We start from the raw sequence: 20689 nt of genomic DNA on the forward strand, positions 1-20689 counted from the left end.
TCATAAGATGGGCCTCTTCCTGTCTCTGTCCCCAGTTCTGATGAAGTAAGATGTCATTTGAGGAGGCTCACACAGCAAGGAACTGATGAGCACTTCCGGTCAAAGCCAGCAGCAGCAAGGAACTGAAGCCCTGAGTCTGAAAGGCCTTGGGGAACTGAAGCCTACCGAACATGTAGGTGAGTTAGGGGGCTGCTTCCCCAGCCAGACCTCAGGATATGGCAGACAACTTGGATGAGGGTTGGTGACAGCCCTGAATCATGAGATAATAAATTACTAAATTTTGGAAATAAATTGTTACTTCATAGGGAATTAACAACAGATAGTATGATTAATGTGTAACAGCAACAGGGTAGCTGTAATAAATACTCCCAATTGGTTTTTTCATTAGTACAGAGGGGCCTCAGTTCATGAACTTAATGCTTTCCACAATTCTGGTCACAATTTGTTTCACAGTTCTACATGCAACCAAATAAGTTCATAAACCAAGGTACCACTTCCCCCAAATGAATGTAATTTTTACAATAAACATATAACAATAGAAAATTAAAGAAACAGATATTTGAACTGGCTATTGGGCTTCGAGGAATTTCTCTAGGTTGAAGGTAGCTAAAGATTCTGCTGCACGTGTTCACCAAGGCTGCACCCAGAGGACTGCAAGTGATGTACCAGGATAGAGGAGAGCTGCAAAAAACCTGTGCAGGAAGCTGAAGATGCACTTGGAGCACAGTGACAGACTGTGACAGCACAGTTTACTCCACATTATCCCAACCAAAGGAAAATTGGGCTAGGGGAAGCTAAAGAAAATTCTACCCAGATCTGTAATTACACCGTTTATTTATTACAGCCCCTTCAACCATTAGTCACAATTTTCTAGTTTCATTCTTGTTGCAAAGCTGGGCTCCCCAAAGGAGGAGTGAATGCACTAAGCAAAGTTTATTTATTTTTCAGTACGTTCCTCTTTAGATCTTGAATCTCTGCTGTCCAGGAGTCCTAAGAGAACTGCATCCGCCTCTAGGATAGTTGTGTCTGTGGTTGCTCCCAGGAACCTGGAAGTGAGCTCAAGGTCTAACAGCCGCAGCCGGACCCTGGTTCCTTTCTGGTATTTCCTAAACAGTGAAATAACAAACAAAGACCCTCCATTAATTCTGCATATCATAACATGAATTACTTGAAAATGAAATTCATATTCTAATTTTCATTTGTGTTGGCTCAATTTGAAGAAATTTACACTTTTATGCTATCAGCATTTTCATTTTAAAGTTACCTGAACCTTTGTAACCACAATAAAAAATGCATTACAAACAAATCATTTCTTAAAAATGGCTTTAGCTGGACATGGTGATGTATGCCTGTAATCCCAGCATTCAGGAAGGAGGCTGAAGCAGGAGGATCACTATGACTTCTAGGTCAGCCTGAACTGCATAGCGAAACCCTGTCCCAAAACAAAAGCAGGCTTTTATTTTGGTAGTAAACAGCTAAACTGCTCAGCTAGGCTTTAAATGTGTGATCCTCCCACCTTGGCCTCTCAGATAGCCGGGATTACAGGTGTGCACTTCGACACCTGGCTCAGGCATTTAATATGTCATCTGTTTTTAAAGTCCAAGAGTATTAAAAGGGAAAAGGTTTCTGTTGTTTTTGTCCATCTAAAATTAAATTCTAAAGACAGATAACTCTTGAACTCAGCACTTCACATCTCCTCACTCCCAGCTAAAACTTGAGACCTGCACAATCTTTCTGGTGCACGTGCTTCAGGGAAACGGCCCATTCTTACATACTTTTCTGATCCTCTGCTTCTACTGCCAGCACTTCTAGGTGCTGCTGACTCTTAACTACACAGGCACAGTACTCCTCATTTTCTGTCAGACCAGAATCTTGTCATTTGAGCTGCCATGAATGAACACACGAACACACACACACACACACACACACACACACACACACGAGTGCAGACCCAAGCCCTGTCCCTTACTGTGCTTCCCCTGAGCTACTTTCCTCATTTATGAGTAGCCACTTTGCAATGAAGGTTAAATGATAACATATTAAAAGTGCAGGGGCAGGAATACAGCTCAGTGGCACACTCCTGCCTGGCAAGTACAATGAAGTGCAGGGCGCAGTAGGTATAAATGTTATTGCCCTTCACTTCCTTGCTGGTTATCTGTGTGAATGTCATTCCTCAAAAGACTGTACACTCCATAATGTATGACACTATGTTGTATTTTAGCTGGCACCTTCCAGAACCAATGTATCAAATCTTTAATCACTGTCAGTAAATGACCATGATGCTTGCTGATAAAAGCCACCAGGTCACTGATGATCTACTATCTCTATTTTCTTGACCCTGGAATAGTACATCTACTTAACTGCTCTCAAATTAGCATGGCATAGTACCTGACAAACAGTGGTTACTGAGTGTTATTTTTCCTGTTCAAACTTGTCAATCGATTTCTTTTTACTTATTTTGAGGCATTTTCCTCATAGTCACATTGTACACTATCACAATGAGAAAAGCTATTTAAAAAAACAAAACAAAACAAAAAGAAGCGTAAGTGTCACTAGTGCCTGAGATGAGCTCTGCACCAACACCAAGGAGGAAGCTGCATGCATGTTATTATTCAGCTCAGTATATATGGTTCAATCTCCTAAACAGAAGCACCCTGAGAGCCCAGGGTAGAAGGAAATTTATGGAAAGTAAAACTATCCCCATTTTAAAGAACAGTAGCCATTAAATAATATGCCTTCATTTCTATAAATTATGAAAGTTCTAGAAATTATCCCAGTGAGCTGGTGAAGGAAATGACAACTACATGCCTTTCTGTGTGCTGAATGACCATCCAAATATATGCCGTGCATTAAACAAAACAGAGGATTCTCTGACTTCTGCTCTCTGGAAGTAGCTGCTTCTACCTTGAAGAAACTTATTTGCAGGGCTGGGGATGTAGCTCAGTGATAGAGTGCCTGTCTAGCAAGCAGATAGGCCTGGGTTCAATTTCCATCACTACAAAACCATTACCACAGCAACAAAGAAAAACTTATTCATTCTATTGCATTTTTAAAACTTTGTACTGTAGTTACTTCTATACAAGTTGGTGATCTGGAAAATTTGGGATGGGACTTGGTAATCTGCCTTTTTGTAGAATTTCAAGGGGTTTTGATGCAGTCTTTTCTGGTGAGCATTTGAGAAAATCTGGCTGTGTCACCTTTGTTGTGCATAATCAAGTAAGGAGGACAGGACATCCAAATGAACACAGACAGCCGGTAAAATGGGGACTGCTGACACAATGTTGAGGCCACCATGAATAGCCTTCAAAACTAACAAGTGTCTTTCATAAGCAGTGACACAGCCTTTTAGGGTGTCATTTGTAAAAAGAGACAGAAAAAGGCAGGCAGTAGCACTACATAATGGAGAAATGCACCTAAAAGAAGCCAGCTCCTCAACAAAGCCCACTGACAGCCTGCAGTAGGGGTGGCCTTTCCTGTGACAATCCATTCTGGGAAATCCAGGACATGCAAAGGTGAGCACATTTTTCTAAGAGAACCAAAGCCATACAACAGATGGCGAGTTTATCCCTACTATATCTTTGGAACACTTTATTAAAGAGAGAAAGAAAGGGCTGGCCAAATAGCTCAGCAGATTAAAGTGCCTGCTTATGTAGATGTAGTGGCTGGGATTCAATCCTGGCCTGCCCAGGGCATGCTGAGACAGCAACAGAGACTGGGCATGGTGCTGCATATTTGTAATCCCAGCACTTGGGAGGCTGAACACAGGCAGATCATTACAAGTCCAATCTGTGTAGTGAGACCTTGTACTAAAATGAGAGAGAGAGAGAGAGAGAGAGAGAGAGAGAGAGAGAGAGAGAGAGAGAGATATCCACTAATAAAAGACTTCTAAGAACTCCACTCTGCTGATGTCAGGTGAACCTTTAGTCTCTGATAATCACTTAAACCGCTTAAGTCTCATTTAGTTTTTCAGTTCCACACAAGATTCGAACTTCTCCCAGATTGTTCCTGTAGTCTTTAGACAATTACTTTATTCAATGATTTTAGTCAAAGTGAAAGTGCAGAAAAGGCAAAATAGTCATTGAGTGTAGCCTCTCGGCCAGATGCCTAGGGATGGTACCCCACTCTGTCACTTCTAAATGTGTATAGCTTGAAGTTGGGCACAGCATCCGTTTCTGTTTCTTCATCTGTTAAATGAGAATATTAACTGCACCTATGTCCTAGGGTTGTGAGCACACAACATGAACAAAGATAAGTCACATCCTTTTACAAAGTATCAATAAATATTAGCTCTTGTCATCAATCATCATCAAAAGAAACTCAGTGACACTTGATACTCTACTTTGGGCATGCTACAGAGTATAGGAGCTACCAGAGTCCTGGTAACTCCAGGTTATAATTAATTCAATAAGAGATTTGTATACAAAGATGGAGGATGGGTTTGACTCAGTATTTTGCTTCTTTTTACATCTTAATTTAATGATACAAACATCCCCCTCTTCAAATATCAATGCTTTATAAAAATGAGTATTTCCTTTGAAATGAATGTTGAATTTCTTTTGAGAGTGTGAGGCAAGCTAACACTGAACAAACACAACTATATTTAACAGAGCTACATATTAAGTGACCCACATTTCCCAGCACTATCACAATAGAACTGGAGAGAAGAGGAGCACACACTAGCAGCCGCAGAGGGGGCAGGGACCTGGCTCCTCTAGGATTCTTCGTGACCTTGCTGGGGGAAGACAGAGGGGCAGGAAGACTAGCTTGCTCTTCTTACCTCCTGGCACTCTCACTGCCTTACCTCTAGAAAGAGCTAGAGAGCTATGCTTTTATGAATCTCCTTGTACTTTTTTTGGTACATATTATTTCTTGGAAAAGAGGGTTAGTAATTCCTACAGGTTCATTACTTGTTCTTCCAAGAAACCTTTGTCAGTTTCTTTAAAAACTCACTATTTCAATAGAATTAACTTCTAACCTAATCAACTATCTTCCTTAAGATTTATAGACTCAAATCTGTCTCCTCTGCCTTCTTCCTATAATGAGGTCTTATTAATCTTTTTAAAATCAGTTTTCCTCTTCTTCTGATTATCAGAATGGACTCTCTTCTAAAGTGTGGAAAAATACAAACAATTCTGCTAGTTTCAGGGGTTCAAAGATTACCTGAAAGTCACCCAAGGACATAAAAAATTAGTAAGTATTGCTCTAGACTTTACATCTGTTAGTCTTTCTTGAAGTAAGAGAAATGGATTCTCATCTGCAGAACAAAATGACTTTGTAATGGTAATTTCTGCTATCTGAATGTGTTTCCTGAGAAAACCCAGGATTTCACTACACAAACTCTCTGGGCCCTTGCTCAGTAGTGGTAAATGCAGAACCACTTTCCATTACAGCTTTATTTTCTAATGAAAATAAGAAAAAGTCTTTATATACATATAAGGAAGAAAACTTTTCTTTCATTATCCTTGGATACTTAAGCTTAAACTTATTAGGAATGAATAAGGGCCAGTATTAAAAGAATTAAGCCTACAGCAGCATTATATTTTCAAATAAAAAATATTGAAAAAAGAAATTAATAAAATGTATACAAGAACAGACTAGATGATATTTTAAGAGGATGAATGGGTTCATAGTTTTAAATGTTCCTATCATAAAGGTCATGTTTTTAAAAATTAGTTGGAAATTCTTAAGTCTGCAGTTGTTTTTTGATTGGCTTAGTGACAGGGATGACATCGACTGGGATCTTGTAATGAACAGAATGCTTATGTCTGACACAGCTGTCCTCTGTCTGTGCTAGACACTGATGTGAGTGAAAAACCTCGTTAGAATGACCTAAACCTACAACTTGTATCTAAAAAGATAGAAAGGGCTGGCTAGATAGCTCAGCAGACTATCTTTAGGCAAAGCGTAGTAGCTGGGCTTCCATCCCTGGCCTATCGTGGAGGCCCTGCCCCTTGGGGCGTGCTGAGATGGCAACTGAGACTGGGTGTGGTGGGGCATGCTTGTAATCTCAGCGCTTGGAAGGATGAAAACAGGAGAATCACTGCGAGTCGGATCTACATAGTGAGACCCTGTAGACCTTGTACTAAATACACTAAAATAAATAAAAAGATACAAAGATTTTTTTCAAGTATGTGACCACTACATAAACTAATAGAAGACTCTTTACTGAGCAGATTATTAAGGGCTAATTACTATTCTAATCACATCATCAGCAACATCACTACTTCATTTTCATGCTTTTCAACCTGTGTAAATGTACTTTTCTTTGAAGCTTGACCTTTGGCTTAATCTTTTCATTGGTAGATCAGTCTCCTCTACACTTGCTATCAAAAAGCAGGATATGTTCTTCCCTTTCATAAAAAATGTATTAGTAAAAAAATTAAAATGTTAACATTAAAACATGGCTGCCCAGTGTGACTTTATGATGATGGGAACACCTTATTTTATGTGGTCACCAAGTCCTTAAAATACGGCTAGTATGAGTGAGGAATTAAAATTCTGAATTGCATTTATTTATTTAGTTGATTATTTTGTAGCACTAGAGACTGAACCCAGGGGCTTCACACTGAATTACATCCCAAGCTCTTTTAAAATTTTAACTCTTATATGACAGCATTTTGCTAAGTCTTTAGATTGCTCAGGCTGGGTTCAAATTGTGTAATTCTCTTGCCTCAGCACCTCAGAGTGCTTGGATTACAGGCAAGTACCACCTTGCTCAGCTGTAATTCATTTTAATTAACATTTAAATACATGACAGTGCACTTTAGAAAACTTCAAATTTTAAATAAAATACTACGGATAACTGTCCCACAATAAATAATACACATTGTCCTTTCCGGCGGTGACAACCTCCCCACGAGAACATGCCTCTCGCAAAAGATCTCCTTCATCACTCTCCCGAGGAGAAGAGGAAGCACAAGAAGCGCCTGGTGCAGAGCCCCAATTCCTACTTCATGGACGTGAAGTGCCCAGGATGCTATAAAATCACCACGGTCTTTAGCCATGCACAGACGGTAGTTCTGTGTGTCAGCTGCTCCACTGTCCTGTGCCAGCCTATAGGAGGAAAAGCAAGGCTCACAGAAGGATGTTCCTTCAGGAGGAAGCAGCACTAACAGTACCCTCAATCAAGATGAGTGGGAAGCCATCCCAATAAACACATTTTGGATATATAAAAAAAAAAATACACATTGTATAGAAAAGGCTGGTTTAACAGGAAAAAATATCTCTGTGAAATAATTTGTTGTAATAACTGCTGCTACTTAGATCCAACAATAATAAACAGTCAGAGAGGCCATATGGGCCATGAGGAATCCTTCTAATGTTTTTGTTTTGTTACTTTTTGTATTCTTCCTCAAATCCTATGTTGTACTGAGGCATACAGCAACTGAAACTGTCTTAGATGTTTAAGAGTTAAAATTAAATTCTCCACATAGTGGGCTTCCTCCATGTTACAGAGAATAATTATGGTATATAGAAGTAAAGCTTGTGATCTAATGCCATACAATAGCACAAGAAACACAGGTATTATTCCTATTCCTTTTCTTTAGTTCTCAATTACCGGTTTTCTCTTGCAAGAACAGTAAATTTATTTCCTTTAGGAGTGGTAAGAATTTACTACTTCACACAATCTTATAATGTCTTTCCTTTGAAATAAAATATAAGCTAAGTTGCTGCATCCAGCTCATTATTTTAATTATTCCATTAGAAAAATGGTTACTTTCACTGCTAACAAATAATGAATTAAATTATCAAAAAATCTACATAGCTTTATGCAACGTCATCTATTTTTTTAATCTTTTTTCTTTAATCAGGGAAAATTCTCTAGATATTAGTTTTTCAAAAATCTTGTGTATCAAATTTAAACCACAGAATACCACAGTCTTGAAAGGCAAACAGGATGACTCCAATGAGTACATTCACAATGAAAACAGCCTGTGTTTTACTGCTTGGTGTGTTTCTTTCTTTTAACTTCAAGTGCTTCTTCTGACTGATCTTTGTGAACTCCAGCCTAAATGGTTTCGATGTCAGTCTTTACCACGACTGCTCTCTTCCACTGGACACTTTCTCAGACCATATGCTGCTGTAAACGAGCCTGCATGTCTGAGCTATGTAGGAAAAGGGCAATTAAGTCTGGTTTTGCATTTCTGCATTAAGGACGTGGTTTAAAGACTTTCCTTTGGAGAGGTTTCTGACATTCTTTCCACAGACATTCTTTAACATCTGTCAGTGCGTGCTACTGATGGTTCTCATAGACTTAAATAGAGAGAATCTCTCTGACTAGTTCTTTGATATAAATATATTAAATAAAACAAAGCCGACAAACACAAAGCTTGGATTGAACTTCAGCATCCAAAGAGAATACTGTGAGGAATTTTGACTTTGCTAGGCAAATTAGCTGTCTTTCTATAACCATAATTTTCAGAGGTTTTAAAAATAGTTCTTTTGAAATCATTGTTTTCAGCTCAGTATATTAAAAAAAAAATCCTTTACATTTTTTCTCACTTTCTCACAAGTCCTTAAAGTTTTAATGAGAGGTAACATTTTTAAAGAGAAAAATATTTTTAATGATTTAATTAACACCAATTTGTTCTATCAAATTCTCATTATCATGCTGATCTCTGTGCAGCAGGCAGCCACATCCATATGCATCCATGTGTTTCAGGTGTGGGAATGGGTGTACTTTGTTCTTTAAATCAAATGCCGAGGCCTCAGTTTCCTTCAGTGTCAAAAAGCAGTGATATAAAAGACCTAGTCTTTTGTAGTTCTGTGACTTTATTCTTTTAAGTTTTTCAAAACCATTGTAAAGTGACATTAGGTTGAAAAGAATATATATATATATATATATATACATATATATACATATATATATATATATATATATATATACATATATATATTCATATATATATTTACTAATCACATAAAATATTTTGAAAGTCCTGAATATTTATTTATTTGCTACAGGATCTCACTATGCAGCTTGGACTTACACTGACCCTCCTGTCTCAGCCTTCCCAGTGCTGGGATTACAGGCATGGGCTATCACACCAGGTTTCTCTGGCCAGCTCAAAGTGGGGCTGGCACAACATGCAGTACTGGGGATCGAACCCAGGTCCCTGTGCTTGCCAGGCAGGCGCTTAGACCACCAATCTGTCTCCCTGGAGAAGTCCTGAATATTTAATTAAGTACTCCTTTAATGTTCATGACTTGCTATATTTTTATTTGTGCAAATAATGTGATTCACTGTGGTGTATTTATAATGCATATAACATACATTGATGATATCCATTCCCCGCTAATATTCCTCTCTACTTTTTCTTTCCCTTGAGTCCCTTCCTCTTCTCTGACAGTCTCCTTACTAATTTCACATCATCTTTTGTTTTACTTTTCCTCTACATTCCACACACGGAAGAAAAAGAAAAGAAAAAAGAAAAATACGGTGAGCCTGGCTTACATCACTAACATGATGATCTCCAGTTTCATCCATTTTCTTAAAAATTATATTATTCTTTCCTTTTTTGGCTAATACTCCATTGTGTATATGTAACAGTTTTTTTGTTCCACTCATCCAATGATGAGATTTTCCCCACTTTCTCGAAATATTACAAGCTGAGTTTCTTTGACCTATTGTCTACTGCTTTTTTCTGATCGGTCTATAAGATGCTCACCAAGATTTCTCATTTGTTCTTTTTTTTTGTGGTACCAGGGATTGAACTCAGGGTCCTGTGCTTGCCAGAAGCATTTATTCTACTGAGCTATCTTCCCAGCCCCTCTCATTTGTTCTTGTTACACTCCCTGTTATCATAAGCATGAACATTTCATAAACCCTAACTCATTTTTATACCTCCTTTACAAAGTCTTATTCATCACTGTGCTATCTGTACTGTACTATCAAGCAAATGACTAACAAAGTAAGGATGAGTATTCATGAAGTTTTACTTCTTACCAGTATTTCTATTTATCATAAAATGTTAAAAAACAGTATGAATCTTAAGTTATGATTTATTATTCTAGGTCATTAGAAGATGCAATAGGAAGTATAAATTATTAGCCAGGTGTTGGTGCACACCTGTAATCCGAGGACTAAGGAGGCTGAAGCAAGAGGATTCTTGTGAGTTCAAAACCAGCCTGGGCTACAAAATGAGTTCAAGGCCAGTTTGAACTGCATAGAAAGGAGACCCTGTCTCAAAAAGACAAACAAATAAATAAAATTTTAAAAATTAAATTATTAGTCACAACTTCCATTCTCTGAATTATTAGCAAAAACCATCTGCAATAAAACAAATGATTAACACCTTAAAAACACAATATAGTGTATGATTGTCAATGAGGCAACAATAAGCCAGGCACAAGCTGGAAAGCAACACGCCCTTGTGGCAGTGAGCAAAGGACATTGTTCAAAGTACCAATGCATTTCTCCTAATTGCAATTCTCCCAGAAAAGGACTTTAATATGCAGTTCTAGCATGACTCAATCATTTTATTTCTCCCTAAAACTAAGTTCTTTTTAATGCTATTCTTCTAATATTTTGTGCCACCACATTTTTTTTTACTTTTTCAAGCACTGACAAATATTTTAAAATGTGAAAACTAAAGCATTTTTTTAACTGACCAGAAAAATTTTTTGGATGTGTAATACATGTATACATAACATAATGCATCACATATGGCTTTAGTAATGACAATTACAGTGGTACCTTGGTTCATGATGGTTCTGTTCACAAACAATTCAGTTCTCAAACAAAAGCATTTGACAAAATTTTGCTTCTGTTCACAAACTCCACACACAAACTTAGGTGACAAACACAAATATGGATATCTCTCCTAAGATTGTAAAATTAAGTTTGTAAACCAAGGTACAGTACCACTACATCAAGGGATGAAGGAAAAGAAAATTCTATGACCTAACAACATATCAAGTCTGTCTTAAGCTCTTAAAAAAATATCTTGCTGCTAGTCCAAATATGAAATATATATATTCATATGCACACGGAGAGAATAAAAAAGGATCCAAAGAAAACAGGAGTAAATCTCTTCAGGTACCCGAAATATGTTTATGACTAAAGTCAAGATGAAATCTGGTGCTAATATTCTGGCACCTAAACAAAGGAAAATAATATTTTGTAGTATATGATTTTGCTTTGTTGGTTTATTTTTTCTTTTGGCAGAACCAGGGATTGAACTAGGACCCTTGTGCTTTCCAGGGAAGCACTTATTCTACTGAGCCTTCTCCTCAGCTGATTTTCCTTTGTTGAGATGAGAAAGGAGAGTTTTGTCAGAGTAAAATGGAGGTTTGACTATGAGGATAAGAGGTGTGAGCTGTTTACTTAGCTGTAAAATGAAGGCATATTTCTTTGCTAGGTTTATATTAGGCTTAGAGCATTATAAGGTAGGAAAAGTACATAGTATGTAATATTCACTAAGTCATAGTTATAAAATTAATTGCACTGGTACTTATATCTAAAGCACAACAGATAACCAAAAGGATAACTTCAAATATGGTTTTACTAGCAATACTAGAATACTATTCAAATGGACAAGTCTTATAGCAATCTTTAACATATATAAAAGAAGTGACAGGAAAATGAAACTCATGCATTCTTTGAGTTTGGGGGTTGGCGCTGAGGGATGCAGATAATAAAGTCCAGAGATAATAATTTATAGGGTCAGGCTTGGTGACGCTATAGGGAGTCAGAGCTGGAAGACATAACAGAGTGACCTGTGGACACTTAAATTCACTTTATGCATTTTTCAGTATTTTTTAAAAATACTGATGCCTGGGGTCCAACTTAGACTCTATCAAAATCAGCAGGGTAAAGCTGGAAATTCATGTACATTTGGAAAAAAGCTCCCAAACAGGTCTTATCTCTTGATCTTGTTCAAAAATCATCAACATATGTGTTCATAACTTATTCTCTGAGTGATTGCTGCAACTGAATCCTAAATGATTTGTGGGAGTTTGGGACCAAGCTTTAACTTCCCTAAGAAGTGCGTACGATCAAACACTCTGTACATACAGATCAGAGCTAGAACTGTTTTCACTATCAAATATGAAAAAAGCAAACTGTTTTTCTATGATTAAAAAGAAGAGATTAATATTTGTGTTCACCTAAAAAAAGGCTAAATCATTTTAACTTGGCTACATAAAATCTACAACAGGTAAGCTTGTATTTTCATGACCATAAAATGTGAAATTTTCAAAACACAGAATGCTTGAGAACCTAGTACTTGCTGGCATATGGAAAAATCAAGTTTTAGCTTAACCGCTATTTCATGGCAGACTTTATCTCCTAATTATATCCCTAAAACATCCATAATAATGTCCTCCCAAGACAAGATCTGTCTCCAGATTTCTACTGAATTCTTTGCACTTTTGATTATATTAAAATAACAGAAAAAAATTGAATTTCTTGTACCAACCCATTTTTAGATTTTCTTTTCATCTTGTTTGTCTCACTGGTTGCTTACAAAATAGCTATAACTGAACTTTTAACAACCAGCTGTTCAACACCTATATGTGGTAATGGGATACAGTAAGAGAAAATACCTTTTCCTCTCCTCTTAACCCTTGGAGGCAAAAATGGAATGCAGTCATATTCTATAAATTATCTGAGTAGGGGGTAGAATTATTTTAGCAGGTTTTTCCTAATTTTTGTACCTTTTCTACAAGAGATGAGACTTAATTAGATGCCTTTCAAAACCAAATATGTAAGAGACTACTAACACAGTAATCTATGTGTGCTGGCAACATTCAGAAAGAGAAAATTCCTTCATATAAGAATCAGACCCATTCACAGAATCATCCATGCAGTCCAGAATGTGTTCAGCAGTCTCCTCCTCCAGAGGACTAACCAAGGTGTCTGTGAGAAGAGCAGAGCGGAAGGGAGCAGCAGGGGCAGGATGTAGCCCAAGGACTCTGGTCCCATACTGGCCGGCTTATGCTAAACTTGGTTAGAAAAATTCTTGGGCTGTGAGAGTGCTTGTGACTTGACACTCAGTTCCTGTCTGATAGTTGCCCACTGCACATCCAGCTCTGGGTACAATGAACATTCCAGTTCATATCTGTTATTTAAAACTGAGGGAATCGAGGTCATCAAAAGTTTCAAGAACTCAAAGATAAAAAAGAAAGCCAACCGCATTACAGGAAAAAAAAGTTTACAGGAACATCATATGACAAGCTAGTTTCCAAACACTGTAAATTCACTAAGATTTACCAAATTGGAGTTTGTTTTGTTTTGCACTGTTGGGAATTCAACCCAGGGCCTTGCACATGTTAGGCAAGCATTCTATGACTGAGCCATACCCCTAGCCCAAAAATGTGGTTTTGTTCCTAAAAAAAACTAATGTAATTTCAAGCTGAATTAGAAGTATATGCTCCATATAATATTATACATAATAATCCCAATTTCTTTTGTTTTTTCTGATCATAGTTACAATACTATGATATGTTTCAGCCAATGCAATTAGAAAGTCACTGTTAACCTTGTTAACAATGTTAACATTATTAAGTCTACCCAGAAAAAACAAATGGTCAAAGTTTCATACTATGTTGACTAAGGAACCTAAAAAGAGAAAGTATTAAGTAGGTGGGGGGGGGGGACCACCAAACACATCTTAAACCAGTCTGAATTTGAACGTCTTTAATACTAAAACTGCACAACTACTCATAATAACCAAGGCATGGAAAGAACCCTTATGTCCATCAACTGATGACTAGACAGACTGTGAGACATATACACCATGGAGTACTACTCAGCTACAGAAAGAATTGAATTCCATCATGTGTATACTAGACAGAACTGGAAATCATTACATTAAATGGAACAAGCCAGATACAGAAAACAAGTGTGAGTGATCTAACCTGCAAGTGACATGAAATTTTGATCTCTTAGAACAGTGGTGGCCAACGTATGACACATGTGCTGCAGCCAGCTGTTTTTTATCACTGCAAGCTCTAAAGAGCTCAACATCCCTGACTTAGAAGTTGTAAGTGGAATAATGGTAAGAGGCTGAAAAAGTTTAGGGTGAGGAGAGATGAGGAATGGTTGATCAATGAAAACTATATTAATAGGATTAAGAAGTTTTAGTGTCCTGTTGTTGCACAGTAAGGTGGCTATACACAACAATACTTCAATGCATATTTTTAAAACCTAGAAGAATGGCTTTTAGAAGTTTTTAAAATTCATACATTAATGACAAATATGAGAGATAAAGATATGCAACTTGATTTTAATATTACATGATAAATATACATATCAAAATAAAAATCTTCGTTTTCCACAAAAAAAGAGACATGAAGAATCAAATGGACCTTTTTCTAACCTATGCTACATTCATGTTTGTAATACTTTCTTTTTTATAGAGGAGGGCAGAGTCTCACTATGTAATTCAGGATGGCCTCAAACTCAAGGCGATCCTCCTGCCTCAGCCTACAGAATGCTGAGATTATAGGCACAAACCATCATGCCCAGTTGTAACACTTTCAAACTTCTACTCAATTACACTGCACTACATTGTTCGTTCTCTCCTCCTCTTTCTGAAGTGTACAAAAACTCTGCAAGTTGGTTTGCAAATTGGTGGTCTTAGGTCATTAAACTAATCTATACTCTACCACCTGTCACAAGTACTTCGCAACTTGGCTTCCAATTTCAAAGTTGCACTCATTTATTTTAAAACTTGCAGGCCTAAGTGTTGACAATGTGTTCCTCAACACAGTGCCAGTATTCTCTGATCTCTAGGTCACTCCTACCAAACAGATGTGACTACACAGTGACCAAAGTGCTTACACTCAGCAAGCTGATATTTTTGCTTCTCATATGAACAGAGAAATAATTTCTGGGCATCTACTGGCGTCTCTAGTGTGATTTCAATCTAAAATGTAATGGTATAAACTATTGTCAACAATCAAATATCTTTGAGGTAAAATTCTGCAAAAATATCACACACTTCTGACTCTCTGAATAAAAAAGTATGTATTTATGACTTAAAATTATAAAGGCTTTTTGTGTTTGCTTTCATTTGTTTTGATAGTAGGAGGTTGAAGCAACTTTATTAAGATAATAAAATTATTTTAGCTCTCTTATTAACCAGAAACATTCAAATAGTAAAGTTCCAAAAGAAGTATTAGAGGTGGGATGTGCCACCATGGTCCAACTGCAGGCTGTGGCCAGGACAGGGCTGCTAACTCCAGAGCATTTGCTTTTACTGCTGCAGTGTTGCCAGGGGCCACAGATAAAGGGTGTGCCCAGGGGTTACCTAAGCTTCAAAGCACTTCTAACACTAATACACAGCTAGTGATGACTGACAGGAAAATGTTCAGTATCCCTATGAACTCTATATTGCTTCTTCTAGCAGTTGCACAGAAGGACCAAGTCCAAATGCACGGACTTTTCCAATGTTCAATCTGTAGGATATGATTCACTCATATTCAGAACCTAAAAACAACATGCTTATCCACTCTGGAATTAACCTATTTCAGTGTCATGGCTAAAGGATAACCTAGAAAGAGACAACAAAGCTAATAGTGACAAAAAGGTCTAATAGAATGAATACACCAAGTACAGTGAAAAGTTAAGTAGAAAAGGAAGGAAAACAGCAATACAAAAACAAAACATGAAAATAACTCAGTAACTATCAATAGTATCTCTCAATGTGAGTAGTTCAGTCCCTTAATCAAAAGAAAACTGGGGCTGGCAAAATAGCTCTGCGGATTAAAGCACCTACAAGCAGGCACAGGAGCTGAGGGTTCAATCCCCAGGCCTGTTGTGCCAGCCCTGCCCCAAGGGTGCACTGAGATGGTAATTGAGACTGGGCATGATGGTGCACGCCTATAATCCCAGCTCTTGGGAGGCTGTAATCAGACGGATCACTACGAGTCCAATCTATTAGTGAGACTCTGAACACCCTGTATTTTGTATCACCTAAAATACAAAAAAAAAAAAAAAAAGGAAGGAAGGAAGGAAGGGAGGGAGGGAAAGAGGGAGCGAGCAAGCAAGAGAGAGGTAAGGAAAGAAAGAAAACTGGCAGAATAAAGAAACAAAATCCAACAGCATTGTGTATATAAGAAACACATTTAACCCAAAATAAAATTCACAGACTAAAACTTAAAGAATAAAAAACAATATTCCATGCAATCAATGAGTACCTGAAAACAGCAGGGGTAGCTATCTATTTTTATACAAAGTAGACTTGAAGCCAAAATTGTTCAGAAGAGGCAAAAAAGGTTAAGTAAAACAGTTGTATAACTAAACAATAACTCCAGGACAATATATCAGAACTTATGGACATAATGAAAGCAATTCTAAGAGCTAAGTTTACATTTGTGAATGCTCACATCAGAAAAAGAACAAAACAAAACAAAACAAAAAAAAGAACAAACCCAAGCAAATAACCTAATGATGTGCATCAAAGTCCTAGAAAACCAAAACAACTTATATTCAAAGTTAGTACAAGGAAGGAAATTATAAAGATCAGCACAGAAATCAATGAAATTGAGACTTTTTAAAAAATACAAAGAATCAATGAACTAAAAAAAAAAATCGATGAATTCAAGAGTCGATTCTTCAATAAATAAAAACTCAACACTTTGACAACCTTACCAAAAAAAAAAAAAAAAAAAAAAAAAAAAGAGTATTTTTAAAAAAAAAAAAACACAAAACTTTGACCTAACAAAAAAAAAAAAAAAAGAAAAAAAGAAAGAAGGGTGTGAAAAATATAAGATAGAAGGAAAACATGGAAATAAAGCTTCTGTAAATAAGGAGGTGAAGAGGGGTTGAAGGGAGTGGAAAGAAATGAGGCAAAAAAAAGATCAAGATATAATATGCACAAGTACAAACTCCCTATCGTGAAGGTGCTCATTATGTATAGCAAGTACTAATAAAATTAATGCAAAAAAGACTACTGCAAACAAGCAATACTAAATGATAAATTTTTAAAGTACATTATTTTGATTAAAATAAATATCTCTGAACAAAATTTTATGCCTTAAAGAAAAAGTAGAACAGTGACTTCTACTTCTTTATTGCTACCAAGAAAGAATTAGTAGAAAATCTCAACTTTGACCAGCATTCACTTTTATCAACTGCTGTTTTACAGAGGATGTCTCTATCTAGCACTGCCCCCCATATCAACAGGCTTCCTAAATTAGTTCTTACAAAATAGAAAAAGAGTTCAAGGGGCTGGGGAGATAGCTCAGAGGCAAAAGCTCTTATCTAGTAAGTGCAAGGTCCTGAGTTCAATCTCTGGTGCAAAACAAAACAAAACAAAAAAAGATTTCAAAATCCTGGAGCTTTTTAATTCATCAAGAAAAGATGAGTTTAAGAACAGTGGAATGTTGCCCAGAGAGTCATGTATTATGTTTTTTTTAATAGACAAAGCCATTGACTGGCTTACTGGTCAGAAATAACGAAAACTAGGATAGATGTGCACTTTTAACATGAATAACTCTAAGATTGTACATACATCTGGCAAGGCATATATTTCCTTCACTGTTATTGTGAAATGGAGTCACCAAAGCTCCTACCTCTTAGATCTGCGGGGCCTCTGTGTGAGACTAGCATATAAAAGACTGAGTACACTGTTGATAAGACCCCAGTCCAGACAGGTCTTGACTTCACACGGATGTAAGTCAAGCAGAGCTACCTACTTTCTGTCCTGATTAAGAGGCCTGGCTATTATGGCCGACTGGGGCCTGCAAATTGAATTGGAAGAGGGTTGACTCTTGTAGGGAATAAACAGTTGGCAAGGAAATTTTCAAAGATTTTGTATTGATTGAGTTTAACTTAATTTTTTGGTATCAATTATCTAAAGATTTCCATTAAACAATAATGGCTATACTTTTGAGGAAATGTGATTCTAGATCCTCAGGGACCTTTCCGCTGATGGCAGGACCAGGTAGCTGAGAAGAGTGGGAGGGAACATGAGCCCTGGTGAAGACAGTTCCTTCAGGTTTCTACCTCCTTTCATAAGGACATCACTAATCCCACTGATTAGGCACCCCCCTCATTTAGCTTTACTACATCAGGTTTTACTTGCAAATATAGTCATATACGGGACTACAAATTCAACATGAGAATATAGCAGAGAGTACAACTCATGCAGTAATGGTGCCCACTGTTTTATGAATTTTTAAATGTGTATGTGTACACACTCCCTTTCTTCCTCTTGCTTTTCCTTTTTCTCTCCCCACATTCCTCCCTCCTCCTTCCTCTTTCCTCCCATTCCTTTCCTTTCTTCCCCTCCCCTCTCCTCTTCTCTCTTCTTTTCTATTTTGTCCTTCTACTAGGTCTATAGAGCCCAGGCTGGTCTCAAACTTAAAAGTCCCTTGCTTCCACTTCTGGAATGTTGGAATCACAAGTATATATTCTGCCATAACTGGCCCTGGCCTTGAATTATCAGTCACTCATTATATGCCTAGTAGATACTTAGAATGTGAAGAATAAGTCCTTGATTTTAAAGAGTTTAGACACTAACAGGGAAATTAGAACTATAACAACTGTAGCATATTATAATAGAGGTAGATGTAAATGTAAAGAATTGTATTAGAGAAGAAATTTTAGGAAACTCTAAAGAGAGATTAAAAAAAGAGATGAAACTTATGTTTAATTTTACAGACTCAACAGTAGTCCCCAGTGCAGCAGACAAGAAAACCCAAACCCACCTCACAATTCAACCTCTGTGAAAAGTCTTCCAACTAACCTAGCCTGAAGATATTTAGCCTGTTTCAAGAATAATTTTTGTTTTCACAGTTCATTTAGTCACTAAAGACGTAATGCTCTGAGAAACAGCTCCCCTTATTGTCTTGACCTACTATTTAAATCTTTTGTTATCAACAACTTTTAATGAGTACATCCCTTTTTTACTAACTAGAACGTAGGTATCTTTGTTAAATATCTGGTGAACTCTTCAACAGAGAGGGAGCTCAGTAAATGATGCTATGATTTCATGAAATTGAAGAATTAGAAGTCTTATAATCTGGTTTCAGCTCCTAACTAGGCTATTAGTGGTTCATTTTTCTGGGTTTCATTTTTTTTTTTTCTGTCAAAAAAGAAGGTTGACTAGGTATCTATGGTTCTTACAAGGTCTAAACTTTCATGAACATGTTAGTTTGCTCTCTAATCCAACAATCCTATCTAATCAGGGTAGATCTTAAAGACTTCAGTTACTACTACTTTTTAAAGCCTCCTTTCCCTTCCTCTTTAAATTTTATGTAATCAATTAAAAGACCATAAAAATTCATTCAAAGCACAAAGAGGGCAACTAAAAACATTTAATTATCAATCCTTATAGCTTACATTTTAAACTTGAAATGCAGTTAACATGAAGGTTAACATCCAGTACAGCAAGCTAATTGTTCTACTTCAAGTAAATGGTATGAAACACAAAGACCAACAATACTGGTGAGCCAATTAACACTTACCTTTGCTCTCTAGTGACTATACTTACACATATGTTTTAAATACTTCACAATACATTATTTATATTTAAACAACATTCCACATACACATAAACTGAAAATGTAAAAAACATGCAAATCAAGCACTTTTATTTTGCAACAAGACCTTATCTTGAATAATCAAGTGGATTAAGAAACAACCCAATTAAAGATATTTCTATAATGACTGAAAAAAACTAGTTTAACAATTATGAAAAAAGATATAATTCCATTTAAGAAATGGTTACAGTTCTCACTTTACAGTCACAAACTCTTCTCTTGAATTACATTAAATAAATTGGTCGTTAAAACTAGTGCTTACAAAGTAATTCTGATGCTCAAGTTTGGGACAGGCTCCATGACCACAAAACTATGCCAGTTCTACCTTTTAAATAGTTTCTAAAGATGAGTGTGTGTTATTAGCCAGGCTTGGCTGAAACAATCCATTGCCCACAAAGCTACTTTAATGTACTGTCTCTATTGAAAATCACAGTAATCCAACAATACATTACGATACTTTCCCATCACTGCAGCAATTCCCACCACAGGCAAAACTTTGTCTCCAACAAAGAAGCCTCACATACTACGTCTGCAAAGACCCGAGTCCTCACTAGTACTGTAAGGTTGCCAAGAGGAGCATCTGTGGGCCCGACAGTACACAAAACTGGCTCTTTTCTTTCTTCCTTCCTTTCTTTCTGTTCCTTTCTATCTTCTTTTTTATTTCCTAGACAATAAACTGTGTGATTGCTTGGTAAGGAAATGGTCTTTCATTCCCTTCCTCTTCCCTTTAGTTTGTTTGTTTGTTTAACACCATAGTCAAACAACTACATCTGCCATCCAGTACTTAAGCCCAAATCCTGAAAATACAATAAAGTTTATTTTCTGAAATCATGTGAACTTAGATTTGTGATCAGCTGGAGATGATCCCTAAAGGTATATTAATAAAAAGAAATTACCCAATTCTGAGACTAGTCTAGAACTTCATTTACAGAGTATTCCAAATAAAACACCAAAATGATTTTTTTTCCTTTTTTATCATTAGCTTATGATAGTTGGACAGATTAATGCTTTTTTCTGTGATATTTTCATGCATTCATAGATTATATTGTTTGAATTTACCCTAAGGCAATTTACTCTTCAGAGTAAGACACTTGCAAACTATGTGATCTCTGTAGAATATTCACTATGTGATCTCTGTAGAATAATGTAAGCTAATATAATATTTCATAAGAATATCATATTTTAATATTTTATGACA

At 36.7% G+C, this 20689-nt stretch overlaps 2 protein-coding genes across 2 annotated transcripts in view; one reads left to right on the forward strand and one right to left on the reverse strand.

Moving 5' to 3' along the window:
* Positions 1–817: 817 nt before the first annotated feature.
* The window catches only part of Mrps28 (mitochondrial ribosomal protein S28), a 131731-nt gene continuing 111859 nt past the window's right edge, over positions 818–20689 (reverse strand). Inside the window, exon 3 of the mRNA XM_023699603.1 lies at positions 818–1106. Coding sequence (XP_023555371.1) covers positions 938–1106 — 169 coding nt within the window. The 3' untranslated portion in view covers positions 818–937. The remainder of the gene's footprint in view (positions 1107–20689) is intronic.
* LOC111812150 (40S ribosomal protein S27-like) lies at positions 6864–7112 on the forward strand. Its single transcript, XM_023699604.1, has one exon. It carries the CDS (start codon positions 6864–6866, stop codon positions 7110–7112), a length of 249 nt encoding a protein of 82 aa, XP_023555372.1.

This window comes from Octodon degus, unplaced genomic scaffold (assembly GCF_000260255.1).
Source record: "Octodon degus isolate 3935 unplaced genomic scaffold, OctDeg1.0 scaffold00114, whole genome shotgun sequence".
NCBI lineage: Eukaryota > Metazoa > Chordata > Mammalia > Rodentia > Octodontidae > Octodon > Octodon degus.